This window comes from Bos javanicus, chromosome 13 (assembly GCF_032452875.1).
Source record: "Bos javanicus breed banteng chromosome 13, ARS-OSU_banteng_1.0, whole genome shotgun sequence".
Taxonomy (NCBI): Eukaryota; Metazoa; Chordata; class Mammalia; order Artiodactyla; family Bovidae; genus Bos; species Bos javanicus.
The window spans coordinates 55,069,153-55,086,479 of NC_083880.1; the positions used below are offsets into that span (position 1 = coordinate 55,069,153).

At 50.3% G+C, this 17,327-nt stretch overlaps 2 protein-coding genes across 3 annotated transcripts in view; both read right to left on the bottom strand.

The window, feature by feature from the left end:
• Window positions 1–381: 381 nt before the first annotated feature.
• Window positions 382–7,892, bottom strand: MTG2 (mitochondrial ribosome associated GTPase 2). The gene is made up of 7 exons (XM_061436988.1): window positions 7,236–7,892; window positions 6,253–6,477; window positions 4,386–4,533; window positions 3,602–3,717; window positions 2,936–3,154; window positions 2,635–2,773; window positions 382–1,912 (listed from the first exon to the last, which is right to left on the bottom strand). Exons 2-7 carry the CDS (start codon window positions 6,454–6,456, stop codon window positions 1,518–1,520), a joined length of 1,221 nt encoding a protein of 406 aa, XP_061292972.1. The 5' UTR covers window positions 6,457–6,477; window positions 7,236–7,892; the 3' UTR covers window positions 382–1,517.
• Window positions 7,893–8,081: 189 nt separating this feature from the next.
• The window catches only part of SS18L1 (SS18L1 subunit of BAF chromatin remodeling complex), a 28,115-nt gene continuing 18,869 nt past the window's right edge, over window positions 8,082–17,327 (bottom strand). The window contains exons 9-11 of one of the 2 annotated variants that reach the window (XM_061436985.1): window positions 13,336–13,455; window positions 11,764–11,891; window positions 8,082–10,689 (exon numbers count right to left, since the gene is read on the bottom strand). In XM_061436985.1, coding sequence (XP_061292969.1) covers window positions 10,663–10,689; window positions 11,764–11,891; window positions 13,336–13,455 — 275 coding nt within the window. In that variant the 3' untranslated portion in view covers window positions 8,082–10,662. Of the gene's footprint in view, window positions 10,690–11,763; window positions 13,189–13,335; window positions 13,456–17,327 lie in introns of those variants that run through there. The other variant, XM_061436986.1, reaches the window with a different exon arrangement.

Below are 17,327 nucleotides of genomic sequence, written 5' to 3' on the forward strand. Positions count from 1 at the left end.
ACAGGTGATGCTCCAGGCTAATCAAGGTAGTAAGAGCTGCTCAGACTTCGGAGGTCACTCAGCAAAATGGCCAGAAGAGGCAGGTCTAGGGGATCTGGGACAGGGGCTCTGGCTTGGCCTCCACCTGGTCTTTTAAATGTCTTTAAAAGCAACCTAAAAGCACTAAATACCTGCCACCACACACTTGCTCATTCCACAAATGTACTGGCGCCCCTGAGGGTCAGGTCCTGAGGTTCTGGGGGACACAGCAAGAACTGGAAAAGCCCCTGCCCCTGCAGTGGGGCCCCTGGCGGGTCAGCTACACAGGCATCTTGAGTGTCTCCGCCTCTGAAGAGTGAGTGTGGCAGGGGCCCTGTGAGCAAGATGAAAGGCCGTTGATAATTAAATGCTACTCAGACCTGGCTTTACTCTTTGTGGTGGCCTGAGAGAACAAATAGATGCAAAACCCATCTCTGATTTCCAGAACACAAGGACCTCTGAAATTACAAGACATTAAAATAAAGCTTCGGGTAAAGAACTCTTGTTCTTGTTGCAGATTTGATGTTAGATCAAAACAGAATTGCTCCTGAAAGCTGAGGCGCTGGCTTGTTTGAGGTCTGCCCAGCCCCCATCATGCAGAAACGACGCAGGTCTGAGTGACCCAGAGGCTCAGATGCCTTGAGACCCTGAGGCCAACTCCCAGAGAGCCTGTTCCCCTGCCCTCCCTCACCCCTCAGGGACACGTCAGGGGCATCAGACTGTTTCCCCCCTTTAGCTGGGGGAAACAGAAGTTTAAGACCACTTTGCTCGATACTGGGCTTGTCTTCATTAGGGTATCTGTAGTTGGGGGACCCTGAGGTGTGGGTACAACTCCCAGTGACACCTAGAAACACAGACCTGTCCCTGACCACCCTGGGGCTCAGGCTGCCGACACCCTGCCCGCAGCCTGCAGTTAATAACCCACCGTGAGGCCCAAGTCGGATATTGGGAGCATTCAGTCGTGAAGCTCAGCTTCCACAGAGCACACACCACTGTCTGGGATGACAGGGAGGACGTCACCCTCACTGATTCCCTGTTTCTTCACAGCTGGGCACCTGCTTTAAAGCTTCCTCGCCCCTTGCCTCATGCAGCAGATGGAGCATCCCTATGAAAGGTGTCAACAGCTGTGGCATCAGAGGCCCACCTCTGCCTCAGCTGCCACCACCTGCGAGTCAGCGCTGCTGATGCTGGCTCCTGTCCACGTGCCCACTGGTGACGTTAGCCAGCGTGTAGTCCCTGCTATTAATAATTAGGGGCCAATTAACACAGATGAGCCCACTGCAGCACGTCACTCACACGCAGGCAGGCGTGTAAGCACTGGAGACAGACTGGCGGGGGCAGGAGCGTCCGCTGCCCAAGGGGTCCTGTCCCAGGGCAGGGGCTGTGTTGGCTGGGAGTCCCGGGTTGGCAGGAAGGCACCTGCACCAAGGCCTCCCAATTCCCTGGGGCTCCTTCCTCATCTCCAGTCGCAGCTGGCCTGCCAGGTGCTGCCTCCTCTGCTACCACCGCAGCGGCTGGCGGCCGTGCTCCAGCTCGGTGGCTACATGGTGGTCGTGCAATTCCTTCAGACGCAGCAGCAGCTCCTCCAGGTTTTCCCCGGTGGCCGCCGACAGGGCGATGGCCTCCTGGCCCAGGCGGGCCTGCAGCTGGGGCAGCCGGGCCCTGGCCTGCGGGAGGTCGATCTTGTTTGCCACAACGGTGTAGGGTCTCTTGGACAGGCCTTCGTCATATTGCTCCAGCTCATACTTCAGGTCGTCCAGCTGTGTCCAGGGCTCTGGCACCGAGAGGTCCACCAGGAACAGGAGGAAGGGGCAGCGCTCGATGTGCCTGAGGAAGGCCAGGCCCAGGCCCCGGTTTTGGTGGGCACCCCGGATGATGCCGGGGATGTCAGCCACTGTGGAGGAGACAAGCAGACAGTCAGGAGGGGAGCCCGGGGCCTCTGAGCACTGAGACTTTCCTTCCAAAGAATATCTCATGAGTGAAGTCGTTCAATTTTCCGCCTTGCTGATTCACCAGGCCGATTCCATCTGAGGCACTGCAGCTTCCAGTCTTGCTAATGCTTTGAAATATTTGGGTGACTGGCACGATGACAGATCAGTCTAATAAGAACTACTTAACACATTCTAATCTCTCTGGCTTCAAAAGTGATTCAAAAAAGGGGAAAACGGCTTCCTGTAATCTATTAATAATTTGATTACCGATAGAAATTATGAAAGAGTCCTCTGAAAATATAAAGTGCTATACAAACCACGTTGCCAGCAAGCTTACTATTTTTAATGGGTACATTATCTTCTAGAAAAAGTTTTCTTCTCTCAAAATGGTACAGGGAAAGCTTTTAAAATCACATGTTGTCCACATGACTGATGCTGCCGAATTCCCCGTAGATGGAAGAGAAGAATAGAGGTGGTGAAAAGGAGTAATTTCCTCAGGTTTGAAATTTAAACTCAAATTCCCGAACTGCCTCTAACAGATGCCTGGGGGAGGGGGTGGGAAGCAAATCTAAACCGATTTTGATAAAGAACTACAATTTTTAAATGAAGAAAAACAAGGCTGCATGTAAGTTACATAAGCATGGCTCTGAATGCCACCATCACCTAATCCTCTGAGAGATCCTACCTGCTATCTGCTGGTGGTCCTCGTAGTGAACAATCCCCACGTGGGGGTTCAGGGTCGTGAATGGGTAGGCGGCCACAGCAGGCCTTGCATTTGAAATGGCCCGGAGAAGCGAGGACTTCCCTGCGTTGGGGAATCCAACCTGGAAGACAGTGAAGACTATCACCACAGAGTCTGTAACTGGTTGGGTCAGTGAGTCTCAGGTTGGGAACGGGGGACAAGCAAGAGCAGGGCTCCTGATGAAGCCAAGAGGATCTGATAGGAGAAAGCGGGCTGCTCGGCTGCTGCGATGCACAACACCCACCAGTCCAGCGTGTGCCACTGTCTTGAGCTCCAGAAAGAGGACGCGCTCCTGGCCCGGCTGTCCGGGGGTGCAAGTCGTGGGTGCGCGGTTGTCGTTAGCCAGGAAGAAGCGATTACCCTTCCCCCCTGTCCCGCCCACTGCTGCAATGAACTCGTCTCCTGGGCGCGAGAGGTCAGCCAGGACTTCATTTCCTTCCTTCACCAAAGTGCCCACGGGGACCTGAAACACAACAAAGCGTTTTTAGGGGCTCTAGAGAAGGGGGTACTTCCAAGCTCCCAGAGGGAGGAGGGCCCTCAGGGTTCTGTGGGGCAGTCTGCACAATGGCTTCTCCCAGTAGCGCTTCTATAGCATCAGGGTGAGCAGAGCATCTGTGAATGAGAGCGATGCTGAGGGCATGAACCCACTGCTCACATGGAGATGCCCCAGGGGGGTAGGGCAGGGGAGGCTTGTGGGGCTGCAGATAGGGACTGCGGACCTGTGGGTCCCCTCGCTGGAAGACAGAATCGTCTTGTGACCGTGAACAGGTCACAGGTGCATATGGTATGAAATTGACAAAGAGTCCCCGTCTGGGGTTGCTCCGTGGAAGACGGGCCCCTCTGGACCACTCGCAGGACCTGGGAACCTGACGGGCCACAGGGTGGACAGGGGACTCCGCGCCTGGCCTACCCGAATGTAGAGGACAGCGCCATTCCGCCCAAAGCAGTTCTTCCTGCCGCCGTCCTCGCCGTCAAACCCCTGGTACCGCGACAGGACAGAGGACAGAGACTTGACCTGCTGGTCAACTGGAAGTCAAAGCGGGAAGCGTTATCGCCCTCTGCGTTAAAGGCAGACCCATCTCATTTCGTCAAGTTTCTCTTGTTCAGATTAAGAATGCACATGGGATGAAGTCATGGCAAAAGTTACCAAACCAGCAATGAGACTTTTTGAAAAAGCTAAATTCTTATTTTCATTTAAAAGATACTACAAAAATAAATAAACAAATTAAAAAATAAAAATAAAAGATACTACAGTTTCCAAAAACTTCATAACTACCCACAATATCACTGTGAGTTTGAAAACAGCTGCACTTTATTACCACGCTGTGAATGGCTACAACTCCAAGAGGACTAGTTTGCTAGGCCTTTGTGCTCCACGTGTGTAGGGGCCATCAACACCCTTTCAGCACTTGACTGGGACAGTAACAGATTTAACCCTTGGACATATGGTACCAGAATTAGATTCCCTGATAGTCTTTATGTTCCTGAAATGTGAAAAAAACAACAAACCATCAAAGTTGGTTTGAAAGTTGATTTGGGGTGAAATTTCTAAATGTGAACATCCACGTAATTTAATAAAATGATGTCCACACATGGGTTTTGAATTGAAATTCCTGTTAGGGCAAGAAGGTGCAAACTCCCCATCCAGAGATGGCAGACCCACTGAACTTCCCCAGCTGCCCGACGGCACCTGCCTCTCAGGATGACATGGCCCCCGTTGCCTCCATCACCACCATCAGGGCCTCCAAACTCCTTCCGGGGTTCACTGTGAAAGCAGCTCACCCCATTGCCTCCGTGTCCCCCTCGGACGAGCACTCGGCGATGATCCACAAAATGCTGTTTCTGCAGAGAGCACAGGGTGCCCTGATTGGTATTAACTCCGCAGTCCTTCCAAGGACCAAGTAGCCATTTGAAAGGTACCTTTTCTACCTAGGAAGAGCTTTAAAATTAGATGCTAATGATACTAACATTGCTAATCTCCCCTAAAATGCAAATATAAGAAAGAGTTCCCAGAAGTCACTGCTATTTGTAGGCAAATGTAAATCTACAACGCAGATGTAAAGAGTGGTCAGCGTGGAATACACACCCCAGAGACAAACGTAACACTAACAACCTAAATACAGCACAGCATAGGAGACACTCCTTAAATACAGCGTCTTCCTAGATTTTTCCAAACAGAAACACACTACTGAAATAACAGACCTTTACTAACGAAGTTTCTGTTCCTCAGCACGAGACACTGAGAGCGACAGTCCCTGGGCCATTGCCAGGCTTCCCGCTAAAAGCAGAAGTCTTCTCTGGCCAACTGAGTAGGTCCACATTTTTAAATGTGGTGATGTAAACAGAGCTCTAATCTGTGAGCAAGTTCTTCTCCAGGTCCCTAAGGGAGCTACAACTGACCTAAAGAATCAGAACTAACTAACCGACCGGGCTAATGTTTAATAAATGTTCACTAACACAAGATGTGCAGCTGCCCGAGGTGCCAGGGTGCGAGTTGGGGCTACCACCCCAGCCCAGCTGCCCTGTCCCAAGAAGCCTGCCTGCTTCCCACAGGAGCGCACAGGCAGATGTGGCCACCCACACAGCCCCTCCGTGGGGACCAAGGCACCTGCATTTCCATAAGCAGATCTTTTTTTAAAAAAGGAAAACACACACATATTTTAAGGTGCTCTGGCACCACCACATGGAAAAACCATGAATTACTAGTCAAAAACACGGTGCATAATTTTGAACATGATGGGAAGCAACCTGATGGGAAAAGAGCACAACTGATGAGCACTGTACAGAAGATAAAACTCAGAGTCAGTGTTTACATTCTAGGCAGGAGACACAACCCCTGGAAAGCTGACACATCTGAGTACACCTGCTGACTGCCAAAGTTTTTCCACAGGAAGTACTCTCTGCCCTAATAAGCCTCATGTGGAACCCGCTACTTAGGAGAACGCAAAGTGGTCTTAAACACGTACATTCTTCAGTTTAATTAAAGATCATTCATATTTTAAATAGGTTTTGGTAAATAGAAGAACAAAACAAGTGTAAGACTTTGAGAACTATAAAACTAAACGTCTATGCGCCCCTCTCCAATGTTATAAATTAAGAACTATTCACACATATTTGAGAATATGAAAGTGAAAAGTGAAAGTGTTTGTCACGCAGTTGTATCTGACTCTTTGTGACCCCATGGATTGCAGCCCGCCAGGCTCTCCTGTCCATGGAATTCTCCAGCAAGAATACTGGAGTGGGTAGCCGTTCCCTTCTCCATGCATGTAAGAATATATATAATACTTATCTCAGACACATAAGCTGTGATACAGGAGCCTGGGCACCCTCCTGGTGAAGGGAGAGAATACCCAGAAGGGTCATCACTTCTAGCACACTGGGCACCACCTTGGGGCCACCACAGTTTTGGCCAGCACGGTATTTGGTATCCACAGGCCTTCATCTCATGTCCTCATTTTCAAGGATAAATGAAGACAAGGTAATGGGAGTTCAAAACAACACCCTGTGACTTCCAATGAGGAAACTGGAGGCAAATCCCTTCAGGGTTTCTAGAAGTCTCACCAGTTTTTTCTCCGAGAGTGGCTGCTTCCTGGGGGGTTCCTGGTGCTTGGTGCAGTCCGCACAGCTGACTGAGAGCAGCCTGGGAGAAGCGCGCAGCAGAAGAAGGCAGCTGGGCCCAGGGACCACGCGGGCTGCTAGCATCCAGAACCCCACACCTTCCAACATCGCTTGGGGTCTCGCTAAGAAAAGCCTTGAAGGTATCATGACTCCTTAACAAAAGGCAAACTGGTAAAATAAGACATCTGGTTTAAACCTGAACATGAAATCAAAACTAAAGAAGTGTAGGTGCCTGGGCCAGAAAAATCCTGATGTAGGTTTCTGAAATAAATGAGCCCATGAAAGGAGTTCTCATCTCACTCACCACTTTCCACATGAGTCAGGCCCTCTTAGCCCATATGCCACTTGGAAGGAGTTCCCTGGTGGTTAGAATTCTGGGCTCTCACTGCCAGAAGCCTAGGTTCACTCTGTGGCCAGGGAACTGAGAGCCCGTAAGTCTTGAGGCCAAAAAAACCCCCCAAAACAAACCCATTTGTTTCTTACAACCCTATGAGGGGTAGCACTTCATACTGGATTTTTCCCATTTGCTTTTCGAGACTCCTTTCCCACCCCGCTCTGTTTCAAGAGAATACCCTGCAGGACCACCCTCAGTTGCCTTGCTGTTGGGCAGAGACTGGATGGAGTAGCAGAAGAGCTGGATATCAACTGAAGGCTGCACCACCAGCCAAGGAGGCCATGTCTACGCTCCTCTGTCCTGGTCCTTCTCCTTACCCTGCGGGTGTCCAGGAGCAGAAGCAACGCCATTGTCACCAGCTCCAGATAAAAACACCAACTCTGGTGTTTCCCTGAATGCTCCCCTTCAAATGGGGGTCTTTACACCCTCCTTAAATTGTCTCAAGAGACAGTGCCAGGATTTTGGACCCCTACATTTTGCACGCCCATTTTAAAGCAGTGGAGGCTGAGACTCAAGAGAGGCTGTCACTTGCCTACTTCACGTAGTATCCTCACTGCACCAGTGATTCACAGCAGTGTTCTTCAAATGCGGGACACACACACGACCACCGTCCAGGGCACCAAGGCAGAGGTCATTTTTAAAGAATCAATGTCGTGTTCCTTAACTCTGGACACGTTTCCGCTGCTAAAATCTATCTGCCTGAGAACTATCATTTAAAATCGTGTTCTCCTTTCCGCTCGAGAAGGGTCCTCTACAGAAGGAAGCCCCTCCGGACAGGCCTGCAAGCAGGACGGACCGGGGTGCCCGACCAGGACGAGTCTAAGAGGTCCAGCCTGCCCCGAGCTGCCCTCAGAGCAGGACGCTGCTTCTGCAGAACTGTTCACACGCGTGTTCACGCTCACACTGTTCTGTGCGACCGCGCCACCGCAAGTACAGAACACCCGCGAGGACCTCGGCCAGAGGGCGTCTCCGGCCTGCCGGAGCGCGCCCACGCGGGCTAAAGGGGAGCAGGAAGCTCGGGCCAGGGACTCGAGGGCGAGCTTAGCCCCACGCCTGTCCCCTTACCCTCTCCCACGGGTGCCCGGACGCTACCCACACTCACCACCCTGGGGGCACGTCACTTCCGGTGCCGCCCCCAGGGATCACTTCCGGGACCGGCCCCGCCTGCGCAGGGTTCCTCAGCGCGCATGTGCGGGAGGGGGAGGGGCAACGGGCGTCCGGGGAGGGGCTACGGGCGTCCGGGGAGAGCCGAGGAGGGTTTCCAACAAGTGCGCGGGTGTTTCCTTTGAACCCAGGGACTCCGACACCGCGAGTCGGGCAACCCTCTCCCACCGCGGCTTCCGGCTCCCCATCACCTCACGGAAACTCAGTCTTCAGGTCGGTTCTCGAAGAGCCAGTTTATTAATCACACCAAAGGCATAAAACAAGACGCCAAAGTCCGACTGAAGAGAGAAATGGCGGACGAGGACGGTTGTCCGAGGACGGCCTGTGCTCGTGAACGAGACGGGGCGACCTGCCCGGTCACGGCTGGACGGTCAGACGCCCACCTCTGGCTCTGAGGTTGAGCGGCCGCCGGCGCTCAGCGACCCCCGAGGCGAGGCTCCGGCTGGGCGCTGGAGAGATGCTCGGTCGGCCGGGCCGGGCCGGAGGTGCCGAGTCCGGACGCGGCGTCACCGCCCGGCCGCCCGCACCTCAGCCGGGAGACCAGGCGGCACCGACCACGCCGCGCGGACGACTCGCTTCGGCCTGAGCTTCCGCAGACAGAAGAGACACAAGAGAGTGACGAGCCGCTGGCATCACTCCCCACGTTACATAAAAATGGACGGCACGTTAAATAAACATTTTGTTATTAATCATTAAATATATTAACACCAACAATCATGTATAAATTAGGAAATAAATGTACAAACTATTTCACAAAGTGCTTTTTAAAATATATACACAACATTCAAGAAATTCTTAATGTAAGACATTTCAGATTGAAGTTTTGGGATACGTTTTTTTCAAGTGTCCTTTTCCTTCAAAAAGTATTAATACAGCACTTAAAAACACACACACACATACACAAAAGGCATATTCCCATATTGGCAAAGAATAAAAATAAACTATTTTCACAGTTCTCTGAAATGTTTTAACATTTTCAACGGGAAATTTTAATCCCCGATTGAGTTTGCAAATTACTTCTATGAGAATTGTCAGGAAAGAACAGAACAAAATGAAGGGAAATGACTCCCTAAATTGAAATTGCTAATGTCTGTGTCATTTAGCAATTAAGGGCTCTCACTTAAGTAATTTAATATAGAGATGTATTTTTTAAGCCCTTACTAGTATTAAGGGTTTCTAAAACCCGAAAGTCTACAAAATAAACATTTCTATCCCACTGTCCGTGTGATTCTGCCTCCACAGAAGAGGGCAGAAGGTCCTAGAACAGGACTTGTCCTGGACCCCAGCAGTCCCTTCAAAGAGCCCTGGTGCTTCATCTGTAAAACAGCAACAGTAACTGCCGCCGTGTTCCCAGTGGGGACGGAATTCATTCTGCTAGAAACACATTAAAAATATCTTATAGACTGCAAAGCATCCAATTATGGATAAAGTACTACTTTAAAATTTTAAAACATAAGACTTCACTAAAACATCACCGTCAGTAGACTTGAGATATCAAGAATTAGATTTTTTTTTGTATTTTCTTGGTTCTTGGAAATATGTCAGCATTTACCCAAAGATGTTTTTAAAGGGGCCATAATAAATATGGGTATTATTATCCAAGTAAAGGTTGATAAAATGTCTGTATGACTTACTAGTGAAATGTAGAATTTTTCCTTTGACCTGACTTTTCCACATGAGCTATCTTTAACGTTTGTGCAGAATTTAAATGGCATTTAATGTCCTACGAATGTAAAAATGACTCAAATTTCTCTACGTAAGAGCCTTCCTTCTTTTTAGGAAGAACACAGTAAAATCAGTGGTGTTCTCTTTAAAAATAAGATGTGAATTTCAGATATTCCTAAATGAAAAAGAATGCTCGCTTGGAGATCTGAATAAGCAGGTCCTGGAAGAAGTAGTATAAAATAACTTGCCAACTCTTTGGAGAATTCCATGTCACTATTTTAAATTATGAATTTAGAATTGAGCATATTACATATTAAAATTCCAGAAACGACCATCCGATAAACAAGGGTCAAACCCAAAGTAATTCCAGAGGACTACCCTCTCCTTCCTTCAGTAATACCACTCTCCCTGGGTGAGGCTGATCACAGTTGCCTTGTTGGATTCCTACTTATTTGGAACAAAGTCATTGATCCCTCTTTACTTTGTAATACAAAAACGTGTAACTTTTTGGATAAACAGAACCAGAGATACAGGTAAGGAGCGAGGTCTGGAAATAAAGGTTCACAGCCTCTCCAAGTGAAGCTTATTTATCCTTTCCATTGGGTAACAACAGAGACTGATGCAAACTACAGAAAATGCCTCCCCAACTCCCCGGCCTTGAGGCCCAGGAAGAAAGAGGCTGCCATCCAGGGGCAGTGCAGCCAGTGAGAGACAAGTTTACACCCCCAGTACAAACATGAGAGGAGAGTCAGACCTCAGGTCTGTGCATAAGAGCACGCAGACTGCGGCCTCTGGTAGGTTTGTCCCATCACTGGGCAGAGAAGACTCCAATGATGAAGGGACCCCTAAAGCTAGCTAGAAACATGGAGGGGAGGACAAAAAGGGACAACCTCTCCGTTGTATGGACATACAATACTATACACAGCACCAAATATGTCACACCATCAAAGCGCCATCTGGCACCAGCGTGCACGCTTGCTGTCCTACCCCGCATGAAATGTGCGTGCTTCACAAGCAGACGCTGCGTGAGGCGAGGGGCAGCCTACAGGTCACAGCCCCTCAGAGCTGTCACTGGCCTGTCCATCCTGGGCGGACATGCCGCCTCAGGATTCCTCATAGACGCGGGTCCTTCACTGCTGGTAATTTCCGTACTGGCCCTGCAAGAGAGCAAGACACAGATTATACCCCAACAGGCCTGAGTAGGAGGGTCCACACCTGAGGATGAGACAGATCCCACCCCAGCCCACGCCCAGGATGAGAGGTGGATGAGCATGGTTGGCCAGCGACCAAATGCCTCACCCTGTGTCCTCAGGCAGGTGGGTAGCTGATGTTCTGGAAGCCACCATCCAGGCTGAGATGACTGACTTAGGTCAGTGGGTGGAAGAGGTTGGCTCACGTGGTCACACAGCAGCTGACCGCACTGGGCCTGGGCTAGGTACCCCGTCACATCCCCCCCTGACCCTGCCGTAAGCAGGTTTGGGACGGGCTCCCCAGGCACACTCCCCTTGGCACCGCTTCCCACACGCTCACTGGAACATTCCAAAAGCCAAAAAGCTTTGCTCCCCTAATAACTCTGCCTTGGGCTTGTGTACCTCCTGTTGAAAACTCATTCTCTACGTACAACTGGCTCATTCTTTATCTCTCTTTAGGGAGCAAGGTGAGAAGTATTTAAAAAATGAGATACAGGACCTTACCTATTCAGGTACCAAGAGAAAAACACCCCTAATCCACACAGTGCCTTAAGGTTTTATTAGCCATGTAAATTGTCATTAGTGCCTCGGACCTACCATATAGTCACTGATAGATAATCACCTCTCGCCCGGGACTGTCCTCCAAGGAGACTCCAGAGTGCCCAGGACCCATCTCCTCCCGCCTACCACCCTGCTCCTGCCCCAGACAGATCCAACTGTGCCAGGCAAGATGCAAGCTCTACAATCTGCCTAGGTGCCGTAACCTGCAGGCACGCAACAGACATGAGGGAAACAGGCATGAGGGAGACATCCAAGGTGTGAAAGACGAGACTCTAGGCGAGTTTAGGACACAAAGAGCCAGCTGTGTCTGACTGAAGTGGAAATTTTTAAAAACCTTACAGGCTCAGAGAATTCATGTTCTGGAGGAACCTAGGGAGCCAGCCTGTCCCATTTTATTATTCCTCACGGCCATAGGGGAAACCTTTGTCACATGTGATGTACAAGGTGAAGCGTGGGTCTGGAAACGGGCAGAAGGCTTGCCTGCTCGTAGCCATAAGGCCGCTGCTGCTGGGTGGACGGGCCCGTCTGAGATGCTCGGTAGCTTCCGTACTGCTGGCCTTGTCCCTGCTGGTAGCTGGAGTACTGTGAGGGGGCACCCTGGGCGGGTCCTAGAACACAGCAGGATCGTGAGATCACCCCCCAACACCCTCTCCCACAGGTCCTCCCAAGCCCCTGAGACGTGCGTTCCTGCTAATTCAGTCGTGTCTGAACCCCACGGAATGTAGCCCGCCAGGCTCCTCTGTTTATGGAATTCTCCAGGCAAGAATATTGGAGTGGGTTGCCATGTCCTCTTCCAAGGAATCTCCCCGACCCAGGGATCCAACCTGCATCTACTGCGGCTCCTACATTACAGGTGGATTCTTTATAGCTGAGCTACTGGGGAAGCCCCTGAGACATCGGCACCCATTTTTCTGCCACATTAAACCTGAGCAGTGAAAGCACCACAGCTGGCGGCCAACCCTGCTATGCCCCCATGGCTCCAGCTATGCACACCACCCCCCCAACATCCAGACGGGGACTGGGGGCTGCTGTCAGAGCGCTAGACCTGCTTCTTGGGACCAGTTTACACAGTCACAGTTATCACTGTAAACATGAGTTAAATGCACAGCAAATGGCGAAAACCACGCAGGACAGTGATGGTGCCTCAAAGCCTAAGTGGACAGGATAGGCGGAATTGACAAAGGCTGAGGGGTTTTTCCAAAACCAGCTGCTTCAAGGGCTGCTGTGGTCCCAGAAAGCAGCACATGCCCAAAGCCAAAAGCAGGGGGCACATCCAAGGGGCACAGGCACCAACCCAAGCTCCCGAGAGGCAGGGCTGAGACAGCTTGAACCATAAAATAAAGAAGTTTGGATCATAACCCGATCTGTAACATCAGTACCTGTGAGTACCTACCAATAGAAATATATGATCAATAACTAAGTGAACAGGGGAGAAGACACCTATCTTCCCTGGAGAAGACTTCCTGGACAATCTATGTGGATGATGCCCCCTCAGGTGGGGATAGACCCAGTGACAACACAGTCTGGAGTAGGGGATGGAGGGCATGGGGCAGTGGGAAGGCCTGACAGGCGCCATGGACCACAAGACCACTGTCAGCCTCAGTAGAGGCAAGTCACACCCATGGGAGGGGATACGAAGGCACTTCCCCACCATGGTCTTTTTTTCAGAATCCAGACAAACCCACCCTGATGGAGGGTCTACAAAGTGCCTGCCTAGCCCTCTTCAAAGTGCCAAGGTCAGGAAAGACAAAGAAAGTGCGAGCAACTTGCAACCCAAGGAGTTGTGGGACCCCAGACAGTCCAGGACAGGAGAAGGCACGCAGGTAGGTCCATGAGATCTGAAGAAACTGGGTTCAGTTCACGGCCACGCACCAGTGCTGGTTTCTTAGCTGTGCCCACGGGGCGCTGGGAATAGAAGAGGTTAGCCACGGGGAACCATCAGCTTTCCCCACAGCTTTTCTGGAAACCTACAGCTGTTTCAAAATAAGTGTGCAGGTACCCACTGAATGACCACGTTCCTGCAACAACGTCCCCCCCCCGCCCCCGCCTTACCGTAGCCTTGCTGCTGTCCGGGATAGCTCTGCTGGTTGGGGTACTGCTGTTGGGAGTACGTCTGCTGCTGTGCCGTGCCCTGCTGGTATCCTGTCTGCTGCTGGCTGTACTGTGAGTTTCCTGCAGAGGGAAGTAGACGTGAGCTTGTTTCCAGAGAACAATGGCAGCTCCATTGTCCCCCAAGGTATGGGCTGCTTTGGGTTCCATAGATTTGACTCTATTGCTCCAGTACCTTTTCTTTTCTACAACAATACAAATTGTTTTATTATACTTCTCTCTTACTATCTGATAGAGATACAAATATACAGCCAAAATGAAAAGACTATTGCAGTTAAAACAAAGCCTGATACCAGGGCTTTGAGGTCCTGACCCCGGGGACCTGTGGCCTTATTTGGAAAGAGGGTCTTTGCAGATGTAATTGTTAAGGGGAAGCCATACTGGATTAGACTGGGCCCTAATCCAGTGTCCTTATAAGAAGGAGATCTGGACACACACGCAGGGAAAGGCTGTGTGACTCCCATAGTTCAAAGGGACCCCACATGTTTCAGTGCACCTTTGTTTCACAGGCAAATGTGCATACCAGTTCACACCTGTACTTCATGGATGAAAAGATGCAGAAATTTGCCTCTGTGTTCTTCATCTATATGTGGGTATAGTCCCAGAGATGTTTTAGATTCATTTTTTCTTTTTTTTCCAAAGAAAATGCCTTAATTCTCATTTTCAAAAATCTTAACTAGCCAGCCAGCACCCGTGCTAAAAGCCTCATTTTGGGAAGAAAGCTCATAGTAAAAGTTGAGAGAGTGGTAAGCATATTAACAAATAGTTATCAAGGGTTAAGAGCGAGTGTTAACAACCATTTAAAAATCCTACACCTACAATGGAAAAGAACCTAAAAAAAGTACATATGTCAATATATGTATATATGTATAACTGAAGCACTTTGCTGTACACCTGAAACACAACACTGTCAATCAACTATATTTAAATAAAATTTTAAAAATCAATAAAAATTAAAAATATTTCTACAAAGTCTTCCTGACGCAGATCACAAGTTTTAGATTGGTGTAGAGATTAAATTCCATTCAGTTTTCGTAGTGCCTTTATACAAAGACCAATTTAGGCCTGGTTTCATTGTTTTCTTTCAAATAGGGCTTTGCTCTTCACACCACAGTGCGTGCCCTTTAACTTACAGTAAGTCGGGTCCTACTTTGCATAAGACCCCACCCTCTAGCAGGAGCAGCTGGAGGCCGGGGGCCCAGGAGTTTACTCCTCTGTGGCATCCGAGAGCCAGTGAACAGCCTGCCCAGAAAGGAGAGCTGTTCGTTGTTTTGTTGTTCTTTAATCAGAACATATTCTTGAAGTAAGAGACAGAGGCACGATGACAAGAGGCCAGGTTATGAACAATGGAATCCAAATGACCCATTTTTCTACATTATTTTTCCAGTTGTAAATAACTGTCCTCTTCTAGGAATTATAAATTGTAAGTATTTAAAAACTGGGATCCTGATAATGTACATTTAAAAATAACAGCTTTGAGAGCAAATTCATGTGGAAAGGCTTAAAACCCCACTAGGAAGTCCATTTCCAGCTGCACACAAAGAAAAGGAACACGCTCTGTAATATGGGCAAACTCTTCTCTAAGGTGGACTCTGAGGAGCCTGCCAGGTCTTTTTAAAAAATTATTTATTATTTGGCTGAGCCAGCTCTTAGCTGTGCTGTGGCATGTGGGATCTTTAGTTGTGGCAGGTGGGATCTATTCCCTTGACCAGGGATCGAACCCTGTCTCCTGCACTGGGAGTGTGGAGTCTTAGCCACTGGACCACCAGGGAAGTCTTTCCTCCGTCTTTCTGATTGATCACCGTCTAAGGAAACATCTTGACCTCTGCTCCCTCCTCACAACCATGGCCAGTCCCAGCAATAATGGCCAATGGGACAGCCAATGGCCAAGGAGGTGTCAGCAACTGGTGGAGATGTGGGTTCACTGTCCTTGTGTCTCCTGAGAAGTGCATCAGAGACTCGGCAGGTTTCTCCAGGAACAGGAGGTCCCTGTTCTCCTTCTGTGGTAACAGGTAAAGGGGCTAATTCACAGCAGCAGCCGCTGAGGCCTGGACACAGCAGGTGTGCAGTGAGTGAGAATGCAGCGCAGCTCTCACGTACCCAGAAAAACCTTCCCTTGACCCAGGGCCAAACTTCAGCAGAAGATGGGCTGGTTTGGACAACTCTGAAACAAGAGGCAGGACTCTTTGAACATGCCTGAGGGGTTCTCAAGAGGGTCTTGTGGGAGCAGCAGAGCCAGGCAGCCCAGATTCTGCCCTTCCTGGAACAACCCAGGGCTTTCCCTCCACTGGGGCAGAGACGACAACTTCCCTTGTTTTTCTGCTCTTTTTCATTTGTTTCTATCTTTAAGAATATTGCGACAGTCTATGACGTGGCCATGAAAAAAGGAAACACTCATTGGTGAAAGAAGAGGCTGGTGTTAATAAATGTGGCAGGCATGTGGTCACAAAACAAAGAAACAAACCCATGATGGTGACTTGTCTATAAAACCTTGTCGTCAAGCACAGATGAGCCTTGGGGCCTGAGTGGCAGCCATTTGGGGCAGAGCCACCCTGCTGTCCCGAATGCCCACCCATAGTCACCACTACCATTGGGAGAAACTGAGGATTGACCCGGGGACTGGGGGTTGGGGACAGATCTGCACAGCCACAGGATTAGTGCTTTGATTTTCAACGAGAGCCAATAATGTTTACTATTTCGAAGTTTGACTTCTAAATGGACAGATACATTGATGCAATTTGAAATCTAAAAACAAACCCAGTCCACCTTGGAGAGGCCCAGGGCCCGCCTGCACCACCCGCCCAGCCTGGCCTTATCACCCCCGAGTCTCTTCCATCGCTGTCCCCAGTATTTCTCGTCTGTTTATGGTGGGTGGGTGTGCTCTTAGCACTCGCTGTTTTACACAGAAGGCAGCATCCAGACACCCTGGTGCTGCACACCTGGTGTGACCCAGGGGACCTGCCACAGCAGTGCCCTGGACATGCCACAGTGGACACTGGCTGTGTCCAGCCTCTGCTCCTGTAAACCTCTTGGAGAGGAAATGCCAGTGGGACGTCAAGGTTTCCATGGAGGGCTCTGCAGTGGCCCCGACAGCAACCCTGTCCCACCCATCTGGGTTTACTGTGCCCCGGGCCACTTCTTGGCACCTCTCACTCCAGGGAACCTGCAGGGCGCCTGCCTCCTGTGAACAATACCAGGACCAGCCACCTGTGTCTCTTGAGGTTCCTCATTCCCTTGGGGGACAAAGCTAATTATGGGAAAGTCCTTCATGTCAGCTTCAAGCCACCTCTTATCACCCCCACCCAACACCCCTGCCTTTCTCAGGGCACAGACCACTCCTCTGAAAGAAACACCCCCACCTCCCAGCTAAAAAAGACCAGGCAGGCCGCCCATTGAGGCGTGGCCAGTACCGTGTGTGGTCCTGTGCGGGGGTCACTAACCAGGTGGAACAAAACGTTTCCAGATCCAGGAGGAAACCATGCCGTCTGCCACACCTGCCCTAAAAGAAGTCACTGGACGTCTTAGCAAAGTCCTCATCAATCATGGAGGGGGATGCTTGTAACCCAAAGCGAGGGGACAAACTGCACTTGAGACTTTGACAGGCCCGCCCTGGTGAGCAGCGTGGGGCCCTTCCTGAGGAGGAGGCTGAGCCAGCTTCCCCGGAGAGGGAGGGGAAACGGAGGGAGTGTTTCCTGGGGACAGATGGGCAGCTCAGGAAGACGAAGGCTCTGGAGACGACGCTGTGACCGCACAACGCGCACGTGCTTGGTGCCCCTGGAGTGTGCGCTTAAAAACAGCTAAAATGGCAACATTACGTGTTTTTACAATTAAAAAAGGTCACCCCAAAAGTCACACTTTCTAGTCACTTGTTCCATTCGCATCGTCTTTTCTTTCCTGGGCCACTGGCAGCCCTGACGTTGTCCCCACTCCTGACC

What these genes read in the sequence shown, in the direction of transcription:
- MTG2 (XM_061436988.1), bottom strand. Translation starts at nt 6,456, where the DNA reads ATGATACCTTCAAGGCTTTTCTTAGCGAGACCCCAAGCGATGTTGGAA. An exon ending in GCGCTGTCCTCTACATTCGG is followed by an intron (nt 3,155 to 3,601) that starts GTAGGCCAGGCG and finishes GTTGTGTTTCAG; the next exon opens with GTCCCCGTGGGCACTTTGGT. An exon ending in GGACCACCAGCAGATAGCAG is followed by an intron (nt 1,913 to 2,634) that starts GTAGGATCTCTC and finishes TCTCCTCCACAG; the next exon opens with TGGCTGACATCCCCGGCATC.